Source organism: Monodelphis domestica, chromosome 1, assembly GCF_027887165.1.
Source record: "Monodelphis domestica isolate mMonDom1 chromosome 1, mMonDom1.pri, whole genome shotgun sequence".
NCBI lineage: Eukaryota > Metazoa > Chordata > Mammalia > Didelphimorphia > Didelphidae > Monodelphis > Monodelphis domestica.
Window position 1 is genome coordinate 332,338,799 of NC_077227.1, and position 25,740 is coordinate 332,364,538.

Here is a 25,740-nt window from a genome sequence, read left to right on the forward strand (position 1 = left end):
TTCATTGAATATTGGAAAGAGCAGAGGCTCCAGGCTAAACACTAATTGTGTAACTTTGGGCAATCCAATTAACTTCTCTGAGTTTGTTTTCTCTTCTATAAAATGAGAATTATCTCTGTCCTATATACCTCACAGAGTTGATGGGCAGCTCAAATGAGATCATGAAGTTTAAAAGGCTTTTCTTTATAAAAAATTATTTTTAAGTTCCAAATTCCCTCTTCCTCCCCCTACCCATTGAAACGATAAGAAATATGATATCCATCTTACATATGAAGTAATGTTTCTGTATTAGTCCTGTTTTGGAAAAAATTCTTTCAATCTACATTTCAAGTCCTTCAGTTTTAATTTTGATGGTACAAAAAGCATTTTTCATCACAAGCTTTTTGGAGTTGTTGTTGGATCATTGTATTGATTAGTTTACTAAGTCTTTCACAGTTCACTATCTTTTTAATATTACAGTTACAGTGTACATTGTTCTTCTGGTTCTACTCAATTAGCTTTGCATCAACTCATGTAAGTCTCCCCAGGTTTTTCTAAAACCATCCTCTTACCGGACAATATATTACATTCAAATACCATAATTTGTTTAGCCATTTCATTTTTTTCTATCTTAAAGAGAGCTACTATAAGTATTTTTGTACATATAGATTCTTTTTCTTTTTCTTCTTTAAAAATCTCTTTTGCGTATAGACCTAATAGTGGTATTACAGGTTGGGAGGGCATGTACATTTTTATATACCTTTTGGCATAATTCCTAATTATTTTTCAAAAAGGTTGGCCCAATTTAGAGCTCTACAAACAGTATAATAATATGCCCATTTCCTCAAATACTCTCCATTATTTGTCATTTTTATTCTCTGTAATCTAAACTAATCTGATGGATATAAGGTGGTACTTCAGAGATATTTTAATTTTCATTTCTCTAAATATTAGTGATTTAGAACATTTTATATGACTATTGATAGCTTTTATTTCTTCCTCTGAAAACTGCTTGTTCTTATTCTTTTTATCATGCTATTTGGGTAATGGCTCTTATTTTTACACATTTGATTCAGTTTTCTATCTTTTTAAAATGAGGCCTTTACCAGAGAAGCTTGGTTTAACATTTTTTTTTCTAGTTTCCTGCTTTTCTTCTCATTTTGGTTATGTTGGTTTAGTTTGTGCAAAAATTCTTTAATTTTATGTAAATAAAATGATCCAGTTAACTCCCATAAATGTCTGGTTTTTGTTTGGTTATCAATTCTTCCCCTATCTATAAATCTGACAGGTAATTTCTTCTATACTCCCTTAAATCAAGCATCCATTTTCAGCTTATCATGGCATATTGTTTGAGATGTTGCTCTATGCCCAGTTTCTGCCAGATTTCTTTCCAGATTTCTCTTTAAATTTTGCTAGATAATAAGTTCTTGATTCAGTAGTTGGGATCTTGGATTTATTAAATACTAGGCTAATATGTTCATTTGTTTCAGTATATTTATTCTTAATCTGTTTCATTGATTGATTTCTTCATTTGCTAAATAACTTTCTAAAGCAAAAAGCAATTAAAATATGTTATTTTGATAACTCAAAAATGGAAATTGTTTCCTTTTCGGTTAATTAATTTCATGACAATGGATTTGGTCAAGGATAGACCGAACTGCAAAGGATTTTCATGCTTCAAATCATTTTGAAGTTCCTTTCAAATCTAGGATATTGTGAAAATATCACTTGAGAAAGAACTTTTCCTCTCCTGACAACATGTCTTTTACTAGTTATTTAATTCTCCTCTCAATACTATTGCAAAAATAGTGTTTTGTTGTGCTTTATAGCATAATTGAAATGAATGATACCTGACTATTGTAGTGATCAAGTAGAATTAATGATATATTCTAAGTCAGTCAAAGTGATTCATCTATCAGCTGTATCAAATGTGGAAATAAATTTGGTGAGACGAATGGTATATAGAAGCTACTTTAAAATTTTAATTCATTCTCCACAAGCCTAGAGGTGGTAGAGAGGAGAATATGTCCCTAGGTTTTGGGAACTGGGAAAATATTTGTGCTTTTGTTCTTCTTATGTCCCTTTGTATTAACTGGGATTAACTGAGGTGCTAGACACAAGTGGTTAATTAATATTGGGGAAAATATACTTTTATGGAGGTTTAAGAAAACAGAATTGGAAAATGGTCCCTTGTAGCCTGGCTTAGGAGTCTTATTTACTTGTGACAAGGGAAGTTGCGCTAAGGATCTTTGGAGTACATAAAGCTGAATGTGTATTTTTGAACCGATTTCCTCTTCTTTAAAAATGAGAGAATGAAAGGATGGGAGGGATTAATAATAATAACTAGCATTTATATAGCATTTTGATGTTTGTAAAAGCACTGTATAAATATTATCTCTTTCTATCCTCACAACCAGTCTGGGAGTTAGACGCTATTATTTTCCTCATTTTATAGATTAGAAAGGTGAAGCACAGAGAAATTAAGTGATTTTGCTTGGATCACACTGCTAGTAAATGTCTGAGGTCAAATTTGAATTCGGTTCTTTTGAATTCCAGATTCAGTATCCTCTTTGCTACTTAGCTGCCTCTGTAATTGGTAGAATTTGGACTCAAGTCTGAATCTTTAGATTTCCAGTTCAATGTGCTTTATATTAGATCCCTCATAGCTCTCTTTTTTGATTCTGTTTGGGAAATGGGAAAATTTGATTCTGTTTGGGAATGTACCTTTGGGCTTATTCAGTGTGATTTCCATAAGGACTAGTTCTAAAACAGATTGTATTTGGGGAGGAAGTTCTGTTCTTTGTCATGGTCCAGTCCTAGTACTACATTCTGACTAAGAGGATTGTCACAAGGCTAATAATAAATATTGCCATGTGTTGGGAAGTGGGTGACTATAATTTTGGGAAATCCTGTTTAATTTGTGCATTTTTCTTCTTAATCTTTAAATGCCTCATAATCACTTTTACCATTCAACATTTTAGGGATTTTCCCTTCCTGTGCTATTTTCATTCTTTTCCCTCAAGGAATTCTCATTGAGTTGCTAACTAGATTTGGATACTACTCTGACAGGAAACTTGGCATTAGTATATATGAAAAGGGAAAAGAAAATCAGAGGCATCACTTGAGTCCTGCTAAAAGCACAAGTGCTGTGATGGAGGTGGGGGGGATGTCTTCTCAGATTCCAAATTGTAGAATCATAGACATTTAAAGTAGTATTTTCCTCTTGGCTCACATTATATTGAACCAAATCCTGCCTCTCTGCAACTTCTATCTTGTAGGTCTACTTCTACCTCAGGTTACATATATGAAGTCTAATCTTTCTGATACAAGGACGTTTCCAATATTTGAACACAGTGTTATTCTCTCCCTGATCCCACCCAGTTCTCAATCTTTTCAAGTTTAAATGAAATGATAATAGAAAGTTGTTGTATATATGATAATAACTTTGCAATTTTCTTTTCCTGTCTTTCTGATAACTCTTATGTCTTTTTTTTGGCTCTGTTTCCCCCCCTTCATATATATATATATATATATATCAATTAGAAAGCATTTATTAAGTGGTTTCCTTGTGCCATACAATGCTAAACAATGCCAAAGCAACCAAACAGTTCCCATCCTCAAGAAACTTGGGTAGAAATGAGGCAGACAACATGTAAAGGAATAGTTAAATAAAAAGTACATGCATGGAAAATAACCAGATGCCTTCCCTTAAATATCAATGCAACCCACCTTGCCATATCCAGAAGCATTTCCATGAAACTTGGAACTTGGGAAGTAGCTCTTAATAGATTGAATTCCTTGATTCTAAGGATTCCAGAATTCCTTGGGTTCTAGGGATCTTTGACTTGACCTAGGACAGAATGACCAGGTAATCTCAAAATTAAACAAATTTGTGGGAAGGAGGTGACCACAGAGAGGCCATTATTCATGTCTAAAGGATAGACCATGCTGGGACTAGAGATGGAGATCAGAGAAAAGTGTCCCCTGGTACTGTTTGTTGAGATCTGGGTCTGATGAGCCAAGGGGATTCTCATGTAAATCAGTGTGAGCAGAGGACAGAATAATAGCAAGCAACTAAAAGTGTAAGATCCAAAGGCCTAGGAACAATAGCATCCTGACTAACAATTACTTCCCTCTAGTTCCTCTAGGAAAAGGTAGATTCTCCTGCTGACAACACAGAACACTTTTTTTTAAAACCCTTACCTTCCATCTTGGAGTCAATACTGTGTATTGGCTCCAAGGCAGAAGAGTGGTAAGGGCTAGGCAATGGGGGTCAAGTGACTTGCCCAGGGTCACACAGCTGGGAAGTGTCTGAGGCCAGATTTGAACCTAGGACCTCCCATCTCTAGGCCTGGGTCTCAATCCACTGAGCCACCTAGCTGCTCCAAAGAAAGAGATTCTTGCAGAAGGTTCAACTTTAAAAGAGAGTTGAGAAAAATCAAGGAAATCATGAAGTGGAAGATGAGGAGGGAGCATTCTAGGTATAGAGAATAGCTAGAGAAAATGCTTTGAAATAGGAGTTAAAGGGTCTAAGGACAACCAGTATCAGCATCATTGGATTATGGAGTATGTGGAGGGGAGTAGATGTTAAGGCGACAAGCTAGGTAGGAATGGGATAGATTAGGAAGGACTTTGAATGTCAAACAGAGGATTTTAAGGTTGATTTGGAGTTAATGGGGAATTTGCAAGCAATCTCACCAAGCTCAGTGTCTTAAAGATATCTAAGCTCTGATCAGAAGCAACAAATTAGAAAGAGTGAGAAATTGCTACAGTGAGGCAAATAATAATAAGTTGAAAGATGACAGTCGGATAGTGATGGAAAGAGCAACAATATACAAAGCAAATACACCTATGCACATATTTACCTAAAAAACCCCTGTACAACATCTGTACAACTCTATACATTGACCCTGTCATAAAAAGAGGCTAAAACCTATTCATCGTACATTGTGCAAGAAAGCAGAGATGCTTATTTTATAGAAAGATTTCTACTAAAATGATTAAATGAGAACAATATTTTTGGTTATTAAAGGGTTAAGTTTAATTTATTTGGAAATTTCATTTTTGTGGAGAATTTTATTCCTGATGATACCAGTAATTTATTGTTAATGAATTTATTGTAAAGGTCACACAGTTAAACTCAGGCTTCCTGCACAAATGCTGTACTTTTGAGATAGGAATAATAGAATTATAGAATTTTAGGTCTCAAAGGGAACCCAGGAATCTATGCATAAATCCTTTCTATAGAATCACTAATGATCCTCCACATGAACACTGGTAGTGATGGGATTATGGCTTATCATCTTCTAAGGCTGTCCATTCTCTTATTGGACAGCTAGCTCTTAAATGTCATTGTAATGAGCCAAAATCTGCCTTCTGGCAATTTTTACTCACTGTCTGTATCCTACCCTTAGAGCCCAGGCTTTCTGTCTGACAAACTGGTGATTATAAAATAATTAGCTCATCTGATAAGATCATATTCATACTGGAAAGGATCCTGGAAATGATTTAATCCAGTCCCGAGGAGTCTGCAGCAAAAGGTGAAAGAACATGTCCAGTGGGAAATGGTAGAATGGAAAGAACAATGGACTCAGAATTGGTTCAACTCCCAACTCTGACACTTACTAGCTTTGTGAACATGGGGCAAGTCAGTTTTCTCTAAGCCTTATCTCTAAAATGGGTATTATGATAGCTATACTACCAACCCCCCAAAGAAAGTGCTTTATAAACCTTTGTTTGCCACAGAACTGGGAGTGGATATTATTACTATTCCAACCAGCATGGTATGTTCCCTGGATTTCTAATTGCCTCAAGAACCACAGAGTAGGGCAGATAATTGGTAGGCAGCCAGGAGAGGGGGAGACTAAGTAGAAGACTGCCAGACAGATGCCACTTGGCTCCTCCTGGTCAAGTAAACTCTGTGAACTTTGCTTCCCACCCAATGAAGTTTACAAAAAGTTGTGGAGAAGAATTCACAAACAAAAGAAGGCAATGAGCCAGGCTGGGATGAATGAGAAAACAGTGACTATTAAGAAGGAGTCTAGCTGAGAACAGTGAGCTCCCTCAGCTGGCTTGTGATTTGTCCCTGCTGGGTTTGCATCATTTTTGGGATTAATTTTGGTTGCTTGAGTTGAAGTAAAAGAAGTTGAAGGAGACTGATGGTGCTTATTCTTCCTCTGCTGGGAATAACATACTTAGTAGATTTCTCTATTGCTGTGCAGTTCACAAAACCCTTTGCTCATGTCAAGACTGTGAGGGAGGTAGTGAAATTTCCAGAGAAATAATCACAGTATTTATGATAATGATAGCCAGGGCTTAATAGATCACTTTGAGGTTTACAAAGTGTTTTTTTTTTAACTGCAATTTCATTTGATTCTTACAACCACCTTGGGAAGTTGGTGCTAAATTATCACCCCCCCATTTTACAGAAGAGGAAACTGAGACAGAAACAAATGGCTTGTTCAGGGTCATATAGTCAATAAGTATATGAGGCTGGGTTTGAAATCAGGTCTTCCTGACTCCAGGCCCAATGCTTTATCCATTGTACATCTAGTCACCTAGGCACAATCAGAGAATGCAGCTTGCAAGAGGCCTTTGCACTATCCAACAAACTGAATGATTTTGGCTTGGCAAATGTGGCAATTCTATTTCTTGTTTATTTTCTATTTGTTTTAAAATTTGTCTTGCAGAAGCAGTTCTGTTGAGCAACATGGAGTAGAAACTATAGTTTCTGAAGCTTTCATGATATATAGTGAAGGATGCCGAGGAGAGTTGGTAGCCTTTGTGATAAATTAAAGCTAATCCAAATGGAGATGAACTTGGATAAATTGATGGCTTTTTTTTAGACTAAAAGACCTTATATATTCCTTCCATAAGTCAAACGAGCCTGGAAATAATAGGGAGCCACTGGAATTTGAAAGCATTTTGCTTCACTCAGTAACCTATACTCACATTCTGAATTTCATCAATATCCAGTCAATACTGTAGTAGCTGTTCTCAAATAGACCTTGATAATGCCTGCTAAATTTTGCCAATATTAAGTGACATCTTTGAAAGTTATTAAGTTATTAAGAGGAAACAGAATGCTGTACAACTATAATGACCAAGCTTGGCCCTGGTGAAGTTTTGAGAAAATCTGTCCTTCCCTTTTTCTGAGAAGTGGAAAGTCCTGGGTGTGAAATACTATATATAGGACTACCATCAGGTAATGTATTGGTTGGTTTTGCAGAATTTTTTTTCCTTTCTTTTTTATTCTTAGAAGTGACTTGCTGGGTGTGGTGGGATGGGGAAAGCAAATATTCAGAAATGAAGATGATATAATAAAAATAAATTAAGTGAATATCAATGTAAAAACCAAAGTAAAAAATTAAACAGAATCTTATCATTCAAATAATAAATCTGATTTCCTAGATGTTTGAGTTAAAAAAAAAAGAGACCTCAATTAGGATTATGAGATTTAGAACTCAGAGAGACCTTAGAAATCACCTAGTTCAATCCTTTCCCTTTATATGGGAAGATACTAACAAGGCCTAGAGGGGATAAAAACTTGCTTAAGTTCACACAAGTAGTAAATAGCTGATCCAGGATTCAAATTTAGATTCTGTAATTTCAAATTCAGTGGTGCTTCCACCTCATCAAACCCATTTTCCATTTCTTTCTTTGAAATAGGCCATGCCATGAATAGAATTGTAATTCTATGTGAAAACAAATCATAGGTTCATAGATTTGGACACAACAGGGAACTCAGGGAAGATTTAGTTGTTGTTCAGTCATTTACCCCATTTGGGGTTTTCTTGGCAAAGATCCTGGAGTGGTTTGCCCTTTCTTGCTCCAGCTCATTTTACAGATGAAGAAACAAAGACAAACAGGGTTAAGTGACTTGCCCAGGATCACACAGCTAGTAAGTGTCTGAGTCCATATTTGAAGTTAGGAAGATGAGTCTCCTTGACTCCAGGCCTGGAAGAGTTAACGCAACCCCTTTTTATTTTACAATGAATAAATGGAGTCCTAGAGTATTGACGTGACTCAACCCAAGTCAGTCCAATACATGCACCCTTGGGAAGTAGCAGAACCAGCCTAAGTCTAGTCTCTTTTGAATCACAGATTCACAGAGATTTGGGTTTCAAAGGGATCATATAGGTAACATCTGGTCAAAGTTCCTTCTATAACATCCTGAATTGGTGATCCAGCCTCTGCATGAAGAACTCCCTGGAGTAGCCCATTTACACTCCCATCCTTTGGCTTCTCTGTGACTCCCATCCATGGGTCCTTGTTCTGCCATGCGAAATCATCTTCTAGGTGACAGCCCTTCAAATACTTGAAGACAGGTATCATAAGCTTCCCAAATCTTCCCTGGTCTAGGCAAAATGGACCAAGTTCTCTCAGATAGTCTTAATATGGAATGTCTATAAGGCCCTTTACCATCTTGGTTGTTTTTTATATTAGAATTTCTTTCTTTGATCTGTAAGTTTCCTTAAAGGCTTAATAATCCATACGCTCTCCCATGAAAAAGAAAGGTAAGCCTTGGTCTTCTTGACCCCCAAAAAGAAGAATAGGGAACAATGGGTGGAAATATCAGAGAGGCAAATTTCAGCTCCAAATCAGGAAAAAGTTCCTAATAATTAGAACCACCCCAAGATAGAATGAATCATCTGAAGAGGTAATGAGCTTCCCAGCACTGGCAATACTGAAGAAGAGGCCAAATGATGACCTTTAGGAGCTCTTGTAGAAAGGAGTTTTATTAAGAGTGATATTGTGTTGAGCAATAGAAACCCGCCACTTTCAGTATCGACAATTTGGGTAAATAAAGTCAAAGAGCCAAATTTCTCCAAGTCGAGGCAAAAAAATTAGAATTTATTGGAAGAGGGCCAAGTCCTCCAATAAAAGTGTTCTCTTGCATGTGTTACATAGTCAGACCCCGACAAGAGACGATGCCCAAAGGAAAGGACTTGGTTTATATACCCAGATTATAACAAATGAATATCTTCCATTCAAGGTTGATGACGTATCACAAGATGTAACATCACACAAATCCTTTTTAGTAACAGTTACCCAACTACAAAGCTGATTGGCTAGTTTGTTTAGCAATGCCCATATTTGTCTAAAGGTCAAGACACAAGATGATACCCTTATTGGGGTTGGTAATAACCATTAGCTCAGAATCATCTGTTCTAAGGGGGAAAGATGGTTATTTCCAAATAGGGAGGGGCGCAAGATGTTTATCACCAATTTGGTCATGAAACTTAGAAGGTCAGCATCTTGTGATTAAGGGGAAGTACAAACTTAGGGAGGGGTTGAAAATCCTCTTGGAAGCAATTTTTATGCTTATAAACTCTATTCTTATAAAACTCTTATTCTCCTATAATCTAATCTTATAAAATCTATTCTTATATAAATCATGATCTCTATTGATTGTATCATAATAGATTTTATACTAATCTCTCTAGAATCACACTATTGATTATCTCTAACCTATCACTATCACTAAAATCCAATCAAGTATAAAGGGGTCGGGGCCTCTCTTCCCGACAATTGTATGTCCCCAAGAATCCTGCACATTGGTCTTCTCATAGTATGTGCTTCATAAATGGTTGAATGACTATTTTAAATGATGATGTGATGGGTTTCCTTTGAAGTCTCTTCTAACTTTTTTTATTCTGTTATCTATCATTCTATCAATCAATTGATCAAATAATGATTTAGTACCTTCAATTGCCATGTACTATCTCAGATGCTGTGGCTACAAGAATGATCAAAAAAATGCACCCTAGATATTGTCAAATGCTCCAAATCAGGGTTTGATTTATTGTTTTGTTTATTAGTTAGACTTAAGAAAGTGAAGAAGAAAGTGTGGATAATACAGATTTAACTTAAAAGTAGGCCATGCATTTTTGGAGAGCCATTTTTTTAGAACAATTTTGGAAGGCCCAAAGTTAAACATTTACTAGCATATTCTTGAAGAGGAAAAGGCCTCAGGAGTAGAGACATGCAGTATGGATTAGGCACAGAAAAGGAGTCAGAAGCTGAGCTTAGAAGAATCTTAGGTCTTAGAATTCTAGAACTTGGGAGTTTCAGAACTGGGAGTAAGGATAATTTAATTCTCCCCTCTCAACATACAGATAAGGAAGGTGAGCTCCATGATGAAGTGTCTAAGATCACATAGCTCTGTAGTGATAGAGATGAGATTTAAATCCAGGCCTCCTGACCTTAAGTCAAATATCTTTTCCACAACCTAAGGCTGTTTCTCACCCTATTATACAATTTTCTCAGTGCTATGTAGAGACAGACACTCTTCCCATCAGAGGAGTGTTTCTCCCCTACATTCTTTTCTGGGGGGGCCACTGCAGGCCTCCCTCCTCTTTACAAATTGGCCATACATACCTGCAAGGCTTTAAGTGTTTTGGGAGGATACCAGATGGAACAACGTTAGAGATTCTTCACTTGGATTGATTTTTGGAGAGTTTGTGGATTTATTTGAACATTTTTTAGTGTAAATGGGGTGGAAGAAAGAAGAAATGCTCAGTAAAGCTCTTTAATCAAATCACAGAGGAATGAAAGATGAGTGTTTTCCTAATAGGATAGAAGCCAATAGCTCTACTTTTCAGCCTGGCTTTCCTCTTCACAGGAATTTGCTGTAGATAGGCCAGTCTTTCTAATTTCTGAAATGGCATCCATCAAGGTCCAGACATGGAGCTGTTGCTGAAAATGAAAGGTTTTTGAAAAACACAGAGAAATCTTCAGAAATCCTAAGACAAAGTTGAGTCAGGTGATTTGATGAAAATACTTTGCTAGAATTCAGCTTTGTCTTTGCCACTTAGCAACTGTGTAGAGCTAAAGCAAGTAACTATTTTTCTAGGTCTCAATTTTTTCTACTATAAAATTAAAGGGTTGGGGGCAGCTGGATAGCTCAGTGGATTGAGACCCAGGCCCAGAAATGGGAGGTCCTGGTTTCAAATCTGACCTCAGACACTTCCCAGCTGTGTGACCCTGGGCAAGTCACTTGACCCCCATTGCCTAGCCCTTACCACTCTTCTGCCTTAGAACCAATATTGGTTCTAAGGCAGAAGGTAAGGGTTTTAAAAAAATAAAATTAAATGAAAGGGTTGAATCCTTTAATATCTAAGATCCTTTATAGGTCTAATGTTCCATTTAATTTCCTTCCTGTTCTGACATTATACTATATATTCTGAGATTCTGAGTTCCTTTCTAGTTCTGATGTTCCATGTTATAATTCTACCATTTTTTTGGGAATACAATATAGAACAGAATCGTTATCAGGCATAATATAAAATGATGTACTTTAAAGAGTAATGAGGATCTTATTGAGTTCCTCTAAGAATAAGAAAAGAATAAAAATGAGATGAAGATTTTTGACCAAATTCTTTCCATATGAATTTACTGAGTGACTTGCCTGAGATGTCACTAGGAGTTTTCTCTATGTCTTCTTCAAAGCACTTAAAATCTCCACTGATTTGGTAAAATTGCAATGTAGACCGGCATTCTTATTCCAAATTTGCTATTAGTCAGGTTCATTATCTGGAGCAAGTTACTTTCCCATCTCTGAGCCTCAGTTTTCTTCTTGATAAAATGAGAACATTAAGCTAGATGATCTACCTGCCAGCATTATCACTCTAATTGATACTATGGTTCCTTATTTCCTTTGCTTCCTAATCCTTAGTCTGATCTAGGACTTTCCCCAGCCCGTTTGCTCCCTTTTGTCTTTTCATTGTGTTCTCATCTCATGATCTCACCTAGATGTTCTCACCTCATCTTATATGGTCCCCTTACCATCAGATGTCTGTGCTGTCATTTAACTAGTCCCTAAGGTTTATCCTCTTTCTGAAATCCTTCCTTGAGAAGAACTGACTTCTTCCCAAAGCTCTATCTTAGCTAAACATGGATATTCATTATTCTACATCTGGCCACTGATAAACTTACCCACAATGTAAATATTTGCAAGTTAGGCTACTTTAGAGGAGGCACAGAGTCAAGAAATAAGGAGGTAATTGATAGTGCCATTGTACGTGGCCCTTCCCAGACAGACCACACTTGGAATATCATGTTCAGTTTACCACATTTTAAGACAGATAATTAGTAAGCTAGAGAGCATCCAGGGGAAGAAAAAGAAGATAGCGAAGGAGGTCTTGAGTTCAGCCTATATGAGGTTGGGTTGAAGGAAATAGGGATGTTTTGACTAGAGAAAAAAAAAGACTTGGGGGAGGAGAGAGGCTGGGATAGTTGTATTCAAGTATGAGAAGGGCTGCCACGTGGAAAGGGGTTTAGATTTATTCTGTTTGTTTACAGAGCACAGAACTAGAATATTGGATGAAAGTTGAAAAGTAAAGAGACAGATTTAGTCTTGAGAGAAGGGAAAACTTCCTCACAATTAGAACTAATCAAAAGCAGAAAGGGCTCCCTTTGAAGTGAATGGGATCCCCCCATTGGAGGTCTTCAAGTAACACTGGGAGAATCCCTTGTCTAAGATATTGTGGAGAGCATTCTTTTTACAGGTTTGGGTTCAACTTGATGGATGATTAAGTCCTTACCAAATCTGAAATGCTGTGCACAGGAGGCAACAAGATACACCACACTTTAGAATCAGAAAACATAATCTTTTAGGGACTCCCCTCCCCCCAGGGCCAAATCCTGCAATGGAGGGACAGAGTCCTCTGTTAGAAGCCTGGTTCTGCCACTTAATAGCCTTATTATCTTAGAAAATTACATTACTTCTCCAGAACTCAGAGTCCTCATTAGTCAAATGAGGATCATCATGTTTGCCCTGCTTATCGTTAGTTCAACAGAGCCATAGTACAACTGAGTTGTGTGGTCCAGAAGGTGACATCTGAAGCCTTGGTGAGGACATTATTCTTGCTTACTGGGATTCTGGGAGGCCAGCACACACAGGTTGGAAGCAGTAATGCTCCCCTGTCTGGTTTGTGGAAATAAGCACTTATGGTATGTGTCAATGGATGGAGCCTGGAGGAGAGTGAACAGGAGGCTGGTGGAACTTCCTCATACCAGAGCACTTACAAACTCTGGCGTTCCTAAAGTTCATGTGTGTGTATCTGCACTGGAATTCTCTTGTGCCATGTAGGCTCCCTTGGGGTAAGGATCTGGTGTCTAGGGTGCTGAGTTGTGCTGCTGAACTGCCTGAAGTCTAAGTCAAAGAACACCAAAACATGTGGTGATGATGGATCTGTGTCACAATGCTAGGGCAACTGCTTTCTTCCCAGCATCTTCTAAACCCTTCCTTCTCCTTTAAAGTATATTTGGATGGATGGGAGGGAGACCATGTCCACTGGGTTTGGGGTTGTAGGATCTGGGTTTAAATTTTAACTCTTACTACTTTTCTCATGTGACAATGATGAATTTGGAGGCGATCTTTAAGTTCCTTCCTGGTTCTAAAACATAAAACACCTTATGTGTTATCTTTCAGAATATATTCTAGACAGTTTTAAGGGGCAGTTTGGTGAGATGAGGGACAGTATGATGTAGGGAAAAGGACAGATTCCAACTCAAGTCTTGCTACTGCCACCAATTTCACTGTTTAACCCTCAGGCACTTATCTTTAAGCCTCAGGATCCTTGTTTGTAAAATCGAGATATTTGTCCTACCTCTCACATGTGATTATTGTGGTGAAAGTGCTTTGTAAACTGTAAAGTCCTATAGAAATGTGAGCTATTTTGGAGGTTTATTGACCTGGTATTGTTTGTTTGAGGCTGTAAACCTTTAAGAGGGCAAGGTTGAGGGCTATGCTTGACATTCCATGTTACCAAATGCAGGTAGCTTTTTTCACAATAGTTGAAGACCCAGAACTCTATTCTCACATATTTCCTGTTTCCAATTTTGTTGGAGGTGGTGAATTTCTTTACCATTGTATAAGCTGTTCATTGTAATGTGGGAAGGGAGTCTATTTCCTTTTGGTCTAAGGTCTCTTTTCCTCCCATATTCCAAGATAAGCTGCATTTGAAACAAATGATGGCCCTGGCTTTGGTCCTGTCTGTGTAAAGAAGAGATCTCTAGAATATTGGGATTAGGAAATAAACTACTTCAGGATAAAGAAAGCAGAGCAATGGGGGAAAGCTACTGACTACAGTTAGTATTTAGCAAAAATAAGATTCCAACCTAGATCCTTTGATTGGTGAATGTTTCTTCTGGATCTGAATCTAAGATCCTTTGCCTCAGGAGCCAGTAATTATTTTTGTTTTTCTACATTGCCTTTTATTTGTAGGCTGTCCCCAGAAACACTGATCTTGATACAGAACAAGACTAGAAACAGAACTGTAAGTAGGAATTTTTACACTGGGGGAAAAGGCTACCAATTGTTTCTGGGGCAAGGAGCAGGAGCAAGGGCCCTCTCCTATGGTGAGGAGACAGAGCAGACGTTTACTCAAGTCCTCCACCTGCACAATTCCCATTTTTAACTCATTATTCATAGTATCTAGGTGCTAAGCTCTAAAATGTCACTTGCTCTGAATTATTTATGCCCTGAATTATGAATTATCTTGAAACTCTACTTCTAAAGATATAGTCAGTACAACCTAGGAATGATCAGGTCCAGTGTAGCAGGGCACAGAGAGACTGGGAGCCCATGTCCAACATACTGGTACCTGCTGGGATCTTTAAAACAGGAAACCCATGAGCCCCAGCCACTCTGAGTTAGCTCTCTCCAATAATCAGTTGAGAAGAGAAAGCATTTACAATATCCCTCCTACTTCTTTCCAGTCTCCCTTTCATTCTGAGGCCCTGGGAAGACATTCCTATACTTGTGGTATGATACATAGAGAAATAGCTACAATCTATGGATACAAAGTCCCAACGTGGTTCCCATACCTAGGTACAGTGATGCTCACAGGAATGCATAGAGTCAGTTAGCTAAATATTTGTTAGCCAGGGACTTAAATATGGGCATATACAGCAATACATGGAAAATGTGAAAAAAACACAATTATTCACACCTGCCTCAGACTCATGATTTGATTCAGGAAAGCTATAGAGAATGTACAGCCCACACACAGTTATTCAGAAAAATGTTGTTCTATCTTATCTTCAAAACAGTCACTTAATTCATTGATTCAATCAATAAAGACTTGCAAGCTTCAGTGGGGTAAAGAAACCTGAGTTGTTGGGGAAAGCTACTGGAATAGGTGTTATGGAATCACAGAATCCTAAAGTTGGAAGGGCTCTCGTTGGCCACTGAATCCAATCTATATATGAAATTGATAATGCTGCAGTTCAAAATTTTTCTTTAATATCTGACACTTGCTATTTTTGCTTCATCTGCCAAGTGATTAATGTTGGGAAAACAGTAAAAAAAAAAAGAGAACAGCATATATGAGGTTCTTGTGTTAATGTAAAGATTGGTTTTATTTAAATTACTAAAAGTTAAAATTGTGAATATGTGCTCATTATAGCATGTAGGATTTTGTATGAGTTTGAAATCTGGCCTATGGTGAGAGCAGATTCCAAAGCAGTCACAAAGAAACTCCGGAAAAATGTTTTTAACCATATATCATTAATCACAAAAACTGCTGCTGGAAGCCAAGATTTTCATGCTGAGTTCATTTATTCCACTGGAAAGGAACATTTGTTCTTACAGAATTTGAAACCAAAGTGTGACTGTGCTAATAACCTCTCTTCTGTTTGAAAGAAAAGGGTTTGACATGCCAGAGCAAAAATACTTCTTCGGGGTAGTGTGTCTAACACCTTTGAGACAAAGAGATTGAGGATTAGTTCCTGACGAGTGCCTTTCTGGAGAAAGATGGGAAAGATTTAAGTGAGAATGAGAGCTGTTTTATTGCCTGAGCTTTAGTGCAACGAACTGTCCTTAGCTTATGTACCTTTGTCTACTACTCCTTCTCTCTGTGCAAATATGTCCTTGAAGAAGGTACATACTGATAAACCAAATGCTGATGATGGTTGATGTTTAAACTGCGACCACTTAGGATTTTACTGTTCTGTAAGGAATAGATATGGCCATAGTTCCTAATACTGGTGATCTGAGTAGGATGAAGCCATATTGCTATCTTACTACAGAATCTGAAATTAGGAAACAAGGTAGATCATTGTAATGCAATGCCAGGGATTAAAAAAAATGACCCTTTCTTTAACAATTTGTCATTTCCCGATCCTTTTATTGCTCTTAGAGGACAATTATCTGATTAGTCAACTTAGATATCTGAGTAGGTTCTTACAGCTTAGGAGAGGTAAATGAGATTTCATTGGACACCTTTGGGATAAACCTAATGCAGCTGTTGCATCCTGAATATGTACAAAGGGCTAGAGAGAGAAGACTAGTTTGTACAGTTCCAAAAAAGCTCCTGTTCTTGTGACAGGAGTCTAATTGAATCATCTCAAATTTTGTATTTGGGAGAACTCTGCATCATTCCTGCAATAAAGAACCACATGTGAACATTCCTTTAATTAAGGAGTTGATTAGTCCAACAGTCTGAGACATTCCAATTGGACAGAGCAGGTTCTGTGCTACAGTATATCTTGAATGACTAGATGTGGACTTCAGATGAAGATCTTACCTTTCAGTGTTAGATTGACCATTTACATATAATGTAAATGAGTTACTTTCTGATTTATGACCATGGAATTATGCCTAGAGGTCCTCAAATTGTGAGTTTACCTACTCATATTGTACCTTCCATGCCCATGACCTTGTAGGGGAGTCTGGGTCTGATACAGGTACCCTGGGGAAGAATCATGTAGAACTGAATATTTTCCCATGGTGCATAGGAGATCAAGCCTCTAAGAGAGCCTACTTTGCTTAGAAGGACTCCTAGAAAAAATGCCATTTATTAGGTAAGGAAGAGGAACTCTATGAACTTTCTGGCCTTTATAATCATTCAGTGGTGAGGGCCACAAAACTAGGAAAGAGTCACAGTACCTAAGATTTATTGGATTGAATAGAACACAGGAAATACACTCCAGGAAGAGACTGGAACAACTATCAGTATATAAGTTCAGAATATCCATTTTGCTATACCTAAGACTAAGGAGATCAGAATATCTATGGATTAGCTAGACAGCAGAAGGTTACTTTTAAGTTTGTTAGACCTTCTTGATCCAGACCACTCTGGGAGGTTGAATAGCCTTCTGGTTACTGTTTAGGAAATTAAGGAGCCTTGTTGGTCTTACACCTAGTCTATTGCAGTAGCCCATTGGTGTGTCTACCTGTCTTGAGTCTCTTTTCATTTCCATCAATCTTCCATTTGGACACTACATGATTTTCCTAAAGCACAGGTCTGATGATGTCACATCGCACTACTCAATAAACTCAATCTGGCCCCTTATTGCTTCTAGGATCAAATAGAAAATTCTCTGTCATTCAAAAAGCCATTCATAATCTTGCCCTCCTCCTACCTTTCCAGGTTTCTTACACCTTAATTCCTCAACATGTAGTCTTCAATCTGGAGACACTGGCCTCTTGGCTGTTCTCTGAACAAGACACTCCATGTTTTGGCTCTGGGCATTTTCTCTGGCTCAGCCCCATGCCAGGAATGCTCTCTGTTCTCATCTTCAGTTGCTAACCTCTCTGACTTCCTTTAAGTCCCAGTTAAAATTATACCTTCTATAGTAAGCCTTCTGCAACTCCTCTTAATTCTAGTGTTTTCCCTCTCTTATTTCCTACTTATCCTGGATATAGTTTGTCTTCCCCATTAGACTGAGCTCCTTGAGGACATGGGCAGTTTTTGCCTCGATTTTTAGCTCCATCTCTTAGCACACTGACTGGTATATAGTTCGTATTTAATAAATGGTTATAGGTATGATTGGTTGATTGGAGATTTAAGTAGGTTTCAACATTGGGTTTTTGTTTCCATTCATGGCTTTCTACATCCCAAACAATACAACCTTTATTTAAAGCAATGCCTTCTATCCTATTATGCCATTTGGTATATGTTGCTACAGCATCAGGAAGAGTTCTCTTCGTCTTATTCTTTTATTGCATCTGATGTATGAAAGCATGTAGAGTTTTCCGTATTTCTAATAAGTCTAGCAGTGATGTTGAACCTTTTAGAGACTGTGTGCTCTCTGCAACCCTCACGCCTCATGTGAGCTCCCCACCTTCCCCCAGACTGGGGAGGAAGGAAGCTCTCCCATTGGGCTCCTGGGCAGAGGGGTGGGTCATGTGAAAAATATCCTCAAGCACAGTGGAGAGGGGGAAGGGAGCAACCCCCTCCAGCATGCTCTGGCACGTGTACCATAGGTTCTTCAACAAAGGGGTAGACTGCTTCTTGCTATTGATGAGAAGGTACAAAATGAGATCCTAGAATTAATGAATATAAATTATGCTTAACATTGTTTATACTTAAGATTTTTTTTGTGGTAAGCATAAAAAATAGGAAATATGGAAGCACACTAATATCTTATACCTTTAAAAGAAATATTAAAATGTTTTTTTTCTCAATATTTCAGTCTGATGGTCTCTTTTAATTTGAATGAGAACTCTCATCAGTCTTTATTAATTCCAAGCAATTTCTTCAGTAACTCCTGACTGTGTGATCTTAAGCAAGTCATTTAACCCTGATTGGCCTCAATTTCCTCAATTGAAAAATGAGCATAACAACAGTACCTATCTCCCAGGGTTGTTGATGTCAAGTGAGATCATATTTGTAAAGAGTTTAGCACAGTGTTTGTTACATAATAAGTGTCTTTCACCCTTCTCTTCTCACACTAAATTTTTTTACATCATTCTTAATAAAAGTTTATCCACTTTCTTAAAAAGTAAATTATTTATGCAGAGTTTTTGTACTTATATTGCTTATTTCCTCCTTTATTCCTCTCCTTTTCTTCTCCTGAAGGGCCATTCCGTATGATATAGAGGATTTTTTTTAAATGAGAAAAACAAACAGCAATAGTGAGAAATACATCAAATAAAAATTGAAGATATATGCATTGTCCACTACTATAAAGGAATTGGGGAAAGTACCTTCTCATATCTCTTCTTTTGGACCAAGCTTGTAATTTGTAATTTTGTAACATTCACTTTTGATTGCTTTGTGGTTATTCTTTCTATTTACATTGTTGTAATCACTGCGTGCATTGCTTTCTTGTTTCACTTGGCATCAGTTCACATAAGTTTTTATTTTTTTTATTCATCCTATTTGTTATTTCTTTTCATTACATTCATATGCTATAATTTTCTTTGTTTCTAGTTCTTTGCTACCCCCCAAAAAAGTACAGATACAAATATTTTGGCAGGGATTTTCTTATTAATGACCTTCATATTCCTAGTTAGCAGAATTTCTGCATCAAAGAATATATAGATATTTTTGCCATTTGATTTCTATAATTACTAATTGCTTTTCAGAATGTTTGCATTGATTGATAGCTCCAGCAAGAATGCACTAATGCCTATCTTCCCATAACCCGTCCATCACTGACTAATCTCTTGGTATCTTTGCAAACTTGCTGGGTATACAATGAAATTTAATTTATTTTTCTCTTATCAGTAATTTGGAGAATTCTTTCATATAGTTAATTGTAATTCTAGAATAATTTTTGATATACATTATATATATACATATACATATACATTATCTGTCTCTGTCTCCCTCTCTGACTTCCTATCTTAGGTTATTATATATCTTGGATCCTAAACTATTTTCTAAGAAATTTAATACAAAGAGTTTTTCCCATTTGACTGCTTCACTTTTTATCCTAGATAATCAAAATTATCTATCTTATCTTTTGTAATTTCCTTTATGCCTCATATTATTAAAGAATAGGCCTTATAGCTGTAAAAGGTATATTATTTATTCTTCTAATTTTTTCATTGAATGATCTTTAATATTCAGTTCACATATCTGTTTAGAATTTATTTTGGGATTTGGTAGAAATGCTAGTCCAAACTAATTTCTACCAGACAACTTTTTTACTTTTCCTAGTAGTTCTTGGCAAACAGGAGTTCTTTTCTAAATAATTTGTATTTGGGGGGGGTTTATTAAACCTTGGGTTATTGAATTACCTTATTTCTGATTCTTTCTTTTTTAATTTTTTTTATTGATCTATTTCTCAAATTTTAAAACTTGCTGTTTTGATGATTGCTGCTTTTTAATATGGTTTGAGGTCTGGAAATGCTCCCATCATTTCTTCTTTTAAAATTATTTCTCTTGCAATTCTAGATCATTTATTTCTCTAAATGAAGTTATTTTATCAAGTTCTATAAAGCAGACCTTTGATAGTTTGATTGGTATAGAATTAAAACTATAAATTAATTTTGGTAATATTGTTATTTTTATCATATTAACATGACATGTCCATGAACAATGACTATTCCTTTGACTTTTAAAGTTGTTCTTTATTGTTTTAAGAAGCATTTTTTGGGGGTAGCTGGGTGTCTTAGTAGATTGAGAGCCAAGTCTAGAGATGGGATGTCCAAGGTTCAAATCTGACCTCAGCCACTTCCTAGCTGTGTGACCCTGGGCAAATCACTTAACGACCATTGGCTAGCCCTTACCACTCTTCTGCCTTAGAACCAATAAACAGAATTGATTCTAAAATGGATAGTAAGGGTTAAAATAAAGAAGCATTTTCTAATTGTACTTATATAAGCATTTTGTAGGCTTTGGCCAATTGAGTCCCAAATATTTTATCAATTTTGTAGTTCCTTTGAACAGAATGTTCCTTTCTGTTATTGCCTTCAGGATTTTTAATATTATACATAAATAATGTTGAATTTGTGGGTTTTTTGCAACCATTTTGCTGAAGTTTTTAATTTTTTCTATTAATATCTTTGCTGATTCTTATAGATTTGAAAACTAATTATCATGTCAGCAGTCAAGAGGGAGAGTTTTATCTTCTCTTTACGCTTCTTTATAACTTCCCTTTCTTTGTCTTATTGCTATTGCTAATATTTACGAAACTATATTTAATAACTGTGGGGAGAATGGGTATTTTTGTTTTCTTCCTGTATTTATTAAGAAGAGTCTATTGTATTAATATTACATATTATGCTTGTTTTTGTTTGGAGAGACAGTTTTTATGATATTAAAACAGGACCCTCTGTACCAAGACTTTTGATATATTTTAGTATAACTAACAGCTATACTTTGCCAAAAATCTTTACCATTAATATAATTATGTTTCTTTGGATGTTTTAATTTTAATATGATTAATTGTGTTATTTTTCTAACATTGAACCATTCTTTCATTCCTGGCATAAATTCAACTTGGCCACAAAAATGATTTTTAGATGAATTATTGTAGTGAGTTAGGATTTTATTTAAAAATTTTAATATTCATTAATGACACTGGTCTATAATTCTTTTCTTTTTTTTACCAATTACATGTAATATCAAATGGAACTTGTCTTGTTCTCTCCCCCACCCCGTGCTGGCAGGCAATTTGATCTGGGTTATACATGTATTATCCTGCAAAACATTTCCATATTATCCATTTTTGTAAGTGAATATAATTCTTCTTCTTAATAGCAAATACTTCACAGGTTTGTTGTGGAGAAAGTGCTTTTTAAATATTAAAGAATGATAGAAGTGGAAATTGTTTACTATTAAACTTTATTTTATCCTCTGATAGTATTCTTTTTTTTTCTCATGGACTTTCTATCTACATACACACACATATAAAATATACACACATACATACTCATATGTATATATGCATATACATTTGCTTAGCCCTTAACTTATATGGTTTAATAACAAAACCATTTGCCAGCAAACTAGCCACTGATTAAGACTCAAAGGACTTGGTGATCCCCTAAACCCACTTAGAGGAGCCTATTGTAGAACTGACAAACCCCATCACCACCCCTTCTTGTCAACATCCTATATACCACCATTGTCAACCCACCTGAAAAGAGCCAAATAATGAGTAAAATTATTCTTCCATAAAAATGTTAGGTCAAGGTGTAGCACATGAAAAGGAAATAAATGGGTGACATTTTCTACCCCAGAGCTTAACTAATCATTCTGAAATTAGGAGTCCTTGAAAGAACATTTAGTAGTAAATTAGGAATACATACATGAGTATATATGTATATATGTGGCTATGTTCGTTCAATGGTTTTACTTAACTGTATTTCTTTGTACTTGAGGAAGAGGCTTTGGGAGCAGGGAATATCTGGAAGTGACAGTGGGATAAAAAACCAAAGAAAATAAGAGAATCTGCCAAGTGCTATTTATTTAAGGAACAGGGAAGCTCTAGGTTTGATTCATTTGGGTGAGGACAACGCTAGAAGCATGGTACTAGCAGTCAAGAAACTGAGTGTCTAGCCCTGATTCTGCCACTAATTCACTAGATAACCTTGAGTAAGTCATTTGCCTTCCACGATGCCTCATTTTCCTCAAATTATAAGTGAGATATTAGAGAAGATGATCTCCAAGGTCTCTCCCAGCTCAGATGTCCTCAAATCCTTCTATTTCCTCTTAAAGTATCTTTGCCTTTTAATAGAAATAGCAATAATAGCTTAATTTTTGTAGTACTTTATAACTTTAAAATATTAAATTCATTATTTTTTATAAGTCCTCACAAAAACCTATGAGATAGTGCTTAGATTTTGATTTGATAAAACAAAAAAAAAAACTTCCTAACAGTCTTTGCGGCAAGCACAAATGTTTCTTCCCTGATTGCCGTCTAAGCAACTTTGTGGAAGCTTGGAGTGAGTCTACTTCCCCCCAAGATGATTCAAGTTTGCAATGAGTAATGACGAAGAGTTCTCTACCTGGCTGTAAAGCTGGAAGAACTGATGACTAAAGAGTATATAGAATTTGCCCCTTTGTGGCTACAAGGAAGTAGGTCCCAGAGCTGTCAGTGAGGCTTCTTCTGTCTCTGTATTTGTTCCTTCCTGATATTAAGGTTTTTTCAACTTGGAATTGCTCTTGGGAGGTCTGAAAGATCTGGCCATAGGCATGACCAATACAGTAGGAGGAGCTGCACTGGAAGCAGTGAGATATACCCAGGGCAAACAGAGGCAGAACATTAGACATCTGAGAAAAGGGATCATGGTGCTTTATTGGCAGATAAGAGTGTTTGCTGTAAACCCCAAGTAGGCACTGAATCTTGAAGCCCAGGATAGAGCTACAATTAAGGGAAGCTGTTTAAAGGAAGAAAGGGAGAAAGAGAGAAAGGGAGAAAAGGACTTCTAGTGTCAAGTTGGGAGATATCCTCTACGTGTGCCTCAGTTTGACTCCTTTTTAGAGTTGAGTCTGCTCTCTTTGTGAGCACTATTTATATATATTAATGGAAGTGTGAACTTTAGGTGTTAGGAGGATGTTTTATAGTAACTTGGTCTATTATACAAATTTAGTAAATATCTTGCCAAAGATTCTGGCTAGACTAATGGACAACCCAATAGTGGCAGCTCAAAAGCAACAGTGTTAGAAGAATGGGTTCCCCTTTTACCCATAGAACCATTAGAGGTAGTAACCAACCTTTGTGGATTCTAAACCTCAAATGTGAGTGAGATCCATATTATTGAGATCCTGGGTGTTGTTACAGTGAGTATTGATGAGGGGTGGAATGGGCTATCTCAGAAGATGGTCAGATTTCCATCATTGGGGGTCTTCAAGCAGAAATTGGTTGTCCATTTATTGGGGATTTTTGTAATGTGGATTCCTTCTCATCTATGGGTTCAACTTATTAGTCTCTAATATTCATTTGAACTCTGAGATTCTATGATCCTCGAAGAGAGACATATTTGGTTAAGTTTATCTGAACTGGCCATTTTATTTGCATTGAAGGAAGAAGACAGTGGTGAAAAGACTCAAAGACCAAACAAACTGAGGAAGAGGAAATTAGTCAGACCACTTGCAAGAAAATGTCTTCTAGTCATATTTATCTGAGGTAAACACGAAAGCCCAAAAGGTGAATTTCTTATTGCATGTGAGAAATTAGTGGCACATACGGCAAGAACTTGGGAAATTTTAAAGCATTTTCAAAGTAACCTCCTGGAAGTCAACTGTGGAATAATGGAATGAATTAGAGATTTGGAGTTATAGGGATGAACCTGGGTTTCTGGTTTCACTACTTACTACTTGCGTTACCTTGGACAATTCAGTTATTCTCTTTGATTCTTGCTTTCTTCCTCAATATAATGACACTGTCTTAATAGTTGGGACTTTTGATGCCAGTTTATGATGGTAACATTTGGCTGGCTTTATAGATCCCATACTCTCATCCTATTCCTTAGAAAAAGCACTGAACTTTGACTTAGGGGTATTGGATTTGAACTGCAACTCTGCTACTTGGTGAATTATGGAAGATTGTTTTAACCCCTCTGGGTTTTGGTTTCCTTTTTTGAAAATGGACATACTGGCACTATCTTATTGTGGGTTGGTTGTGAGAATCCTGTTTTTCATGCTGACCTAGTGGGTAAAATTGGGAGATGTAATTTTAGTCACAAGGATATTGGACAACTTGAATGATCAGAGGACATTGATATGCTGGAGAGGATCTTGAGAAGAGCAATCAGCATATAGAGAGACCTCCAGAACATGCTATTTGAGGACTGTTTGAAGGAAATAGCACTGTTCAACTCTGAGAAGATTGAAGGGGTATAGGAGCACTATCTTCAGATATCTGAAGGGCTTTTCATGTGGAAGAAAGATTGGATATATTTAATTAAAACTTTATAACCATCAGAGCTGTCTAAAAAAGAAAACATCCTGGCAATTTACATTTATATAGCCTTTTAATATTTCTTTACAACAACGTGATATGTAATATACCTAGTTAACCAGCATTTATTTAGTGCCTACTGGGTGCTATGCCCATTTGGAGAATAGCAGTGATCATTTGTGGCGAGGGTATTAATTAACAGAGAGATCAAGTATAGGTTGGTCTATCTAGATCAGAATTTCTTAACCTGGGGTATAGGGACTCCCAGAAGGTCCAGGATGGACTCTAGGGGGTCCAGGACCTTGGAAGAAGAAAAAAATACTTATTTTCACCAACCTTTAGCTTGAAATTTAGTATTTTCTTCAGTTGTGGCATAAAAATATTTAAGAATTCCTATACTATATGGGCTAGAAGCCTTCCAAGTTTGAGAATCTAGTATTCCAAATAAAAAAAGTTTATTAACCTTGAATATTTATGTAAATGTAAATTATACTTAATTTATGACATCATTATACTTAAAATTGATTTACAAGAACAACTCAGACACCTTCCCTGGAGAATTTGCCTTTTAATAGTGATCCTTCTTTAAGGTACCAATACTGGTGTCATCCTAGGCAGAAGCTAAGGGTTTGGGAAGGGTTTCCTTCTGCCCGCTGGAGCACTAGTGAATAGGTAGCTGCTTTAGCTGGACAAGCCCATTCCTGCATGAGCCAGGATTCCTCATAAGGATTCCTTTGTGACCCAGGAGGAGGGACTAAAAAGGGCTGGGAATGCTTCTTATTCTTCAAGAGTGATTGAGATTCTTGAACATATCGGGACTTGTTTTTGCTTTCCTACTCAGTCATTACTGATGACTTCATTTCCTGGTATATAGTGGGTGCTTAATAAATGTTATTGATATTGATTTCAATGTTGAAATGTGGTTCTTGGCCTCATGTTTCTTCTGATAGCCTGCTGCTATATTTATATAATAAAATACTGAACTGGGAGTTAGGAAGCCCAAGTTCTTGTCCTTGATCTCCTACTTACTAATCCTGGTGGGGAGTTCTCCTTCCCCCATTTGGGCCTCAGTTTTCTTATCAGTAAAAAGATGGAGTTAGAATAAATAATTTCTGGAGTTCCCTTCCAGCTCTGAAATCGATTCCTCTCAGATCCACTTCCCAGGCATCTTCTCAG

General features: G+C 36.7%; 1 protein-coding gene across 1 annotated transcript in view; it reads right to left on the reverse strand.

Moving 5' to 3' along the window:
- The window catches only part of BDKRB2 (bradykinin receptor B2), a 42,435-nt gene that overhangs the window by 12,053 nt on the left and 4,642 nt on the right, over positions 1-25,740 (reverse strand). Inside the window, exon 2 of the mRNA XM_001375350.4 lies at positions 3,709-3,829. Coding sequence (XP_001375387.3) covers positions 3,709-3,734 — 26 coding nt within the window. The 5' untranslated portion in view covers positions 3,735-3,829. The remainder of the gene's footprint in view (positions 1-3,708; positions 3,830-25,740) is intronic.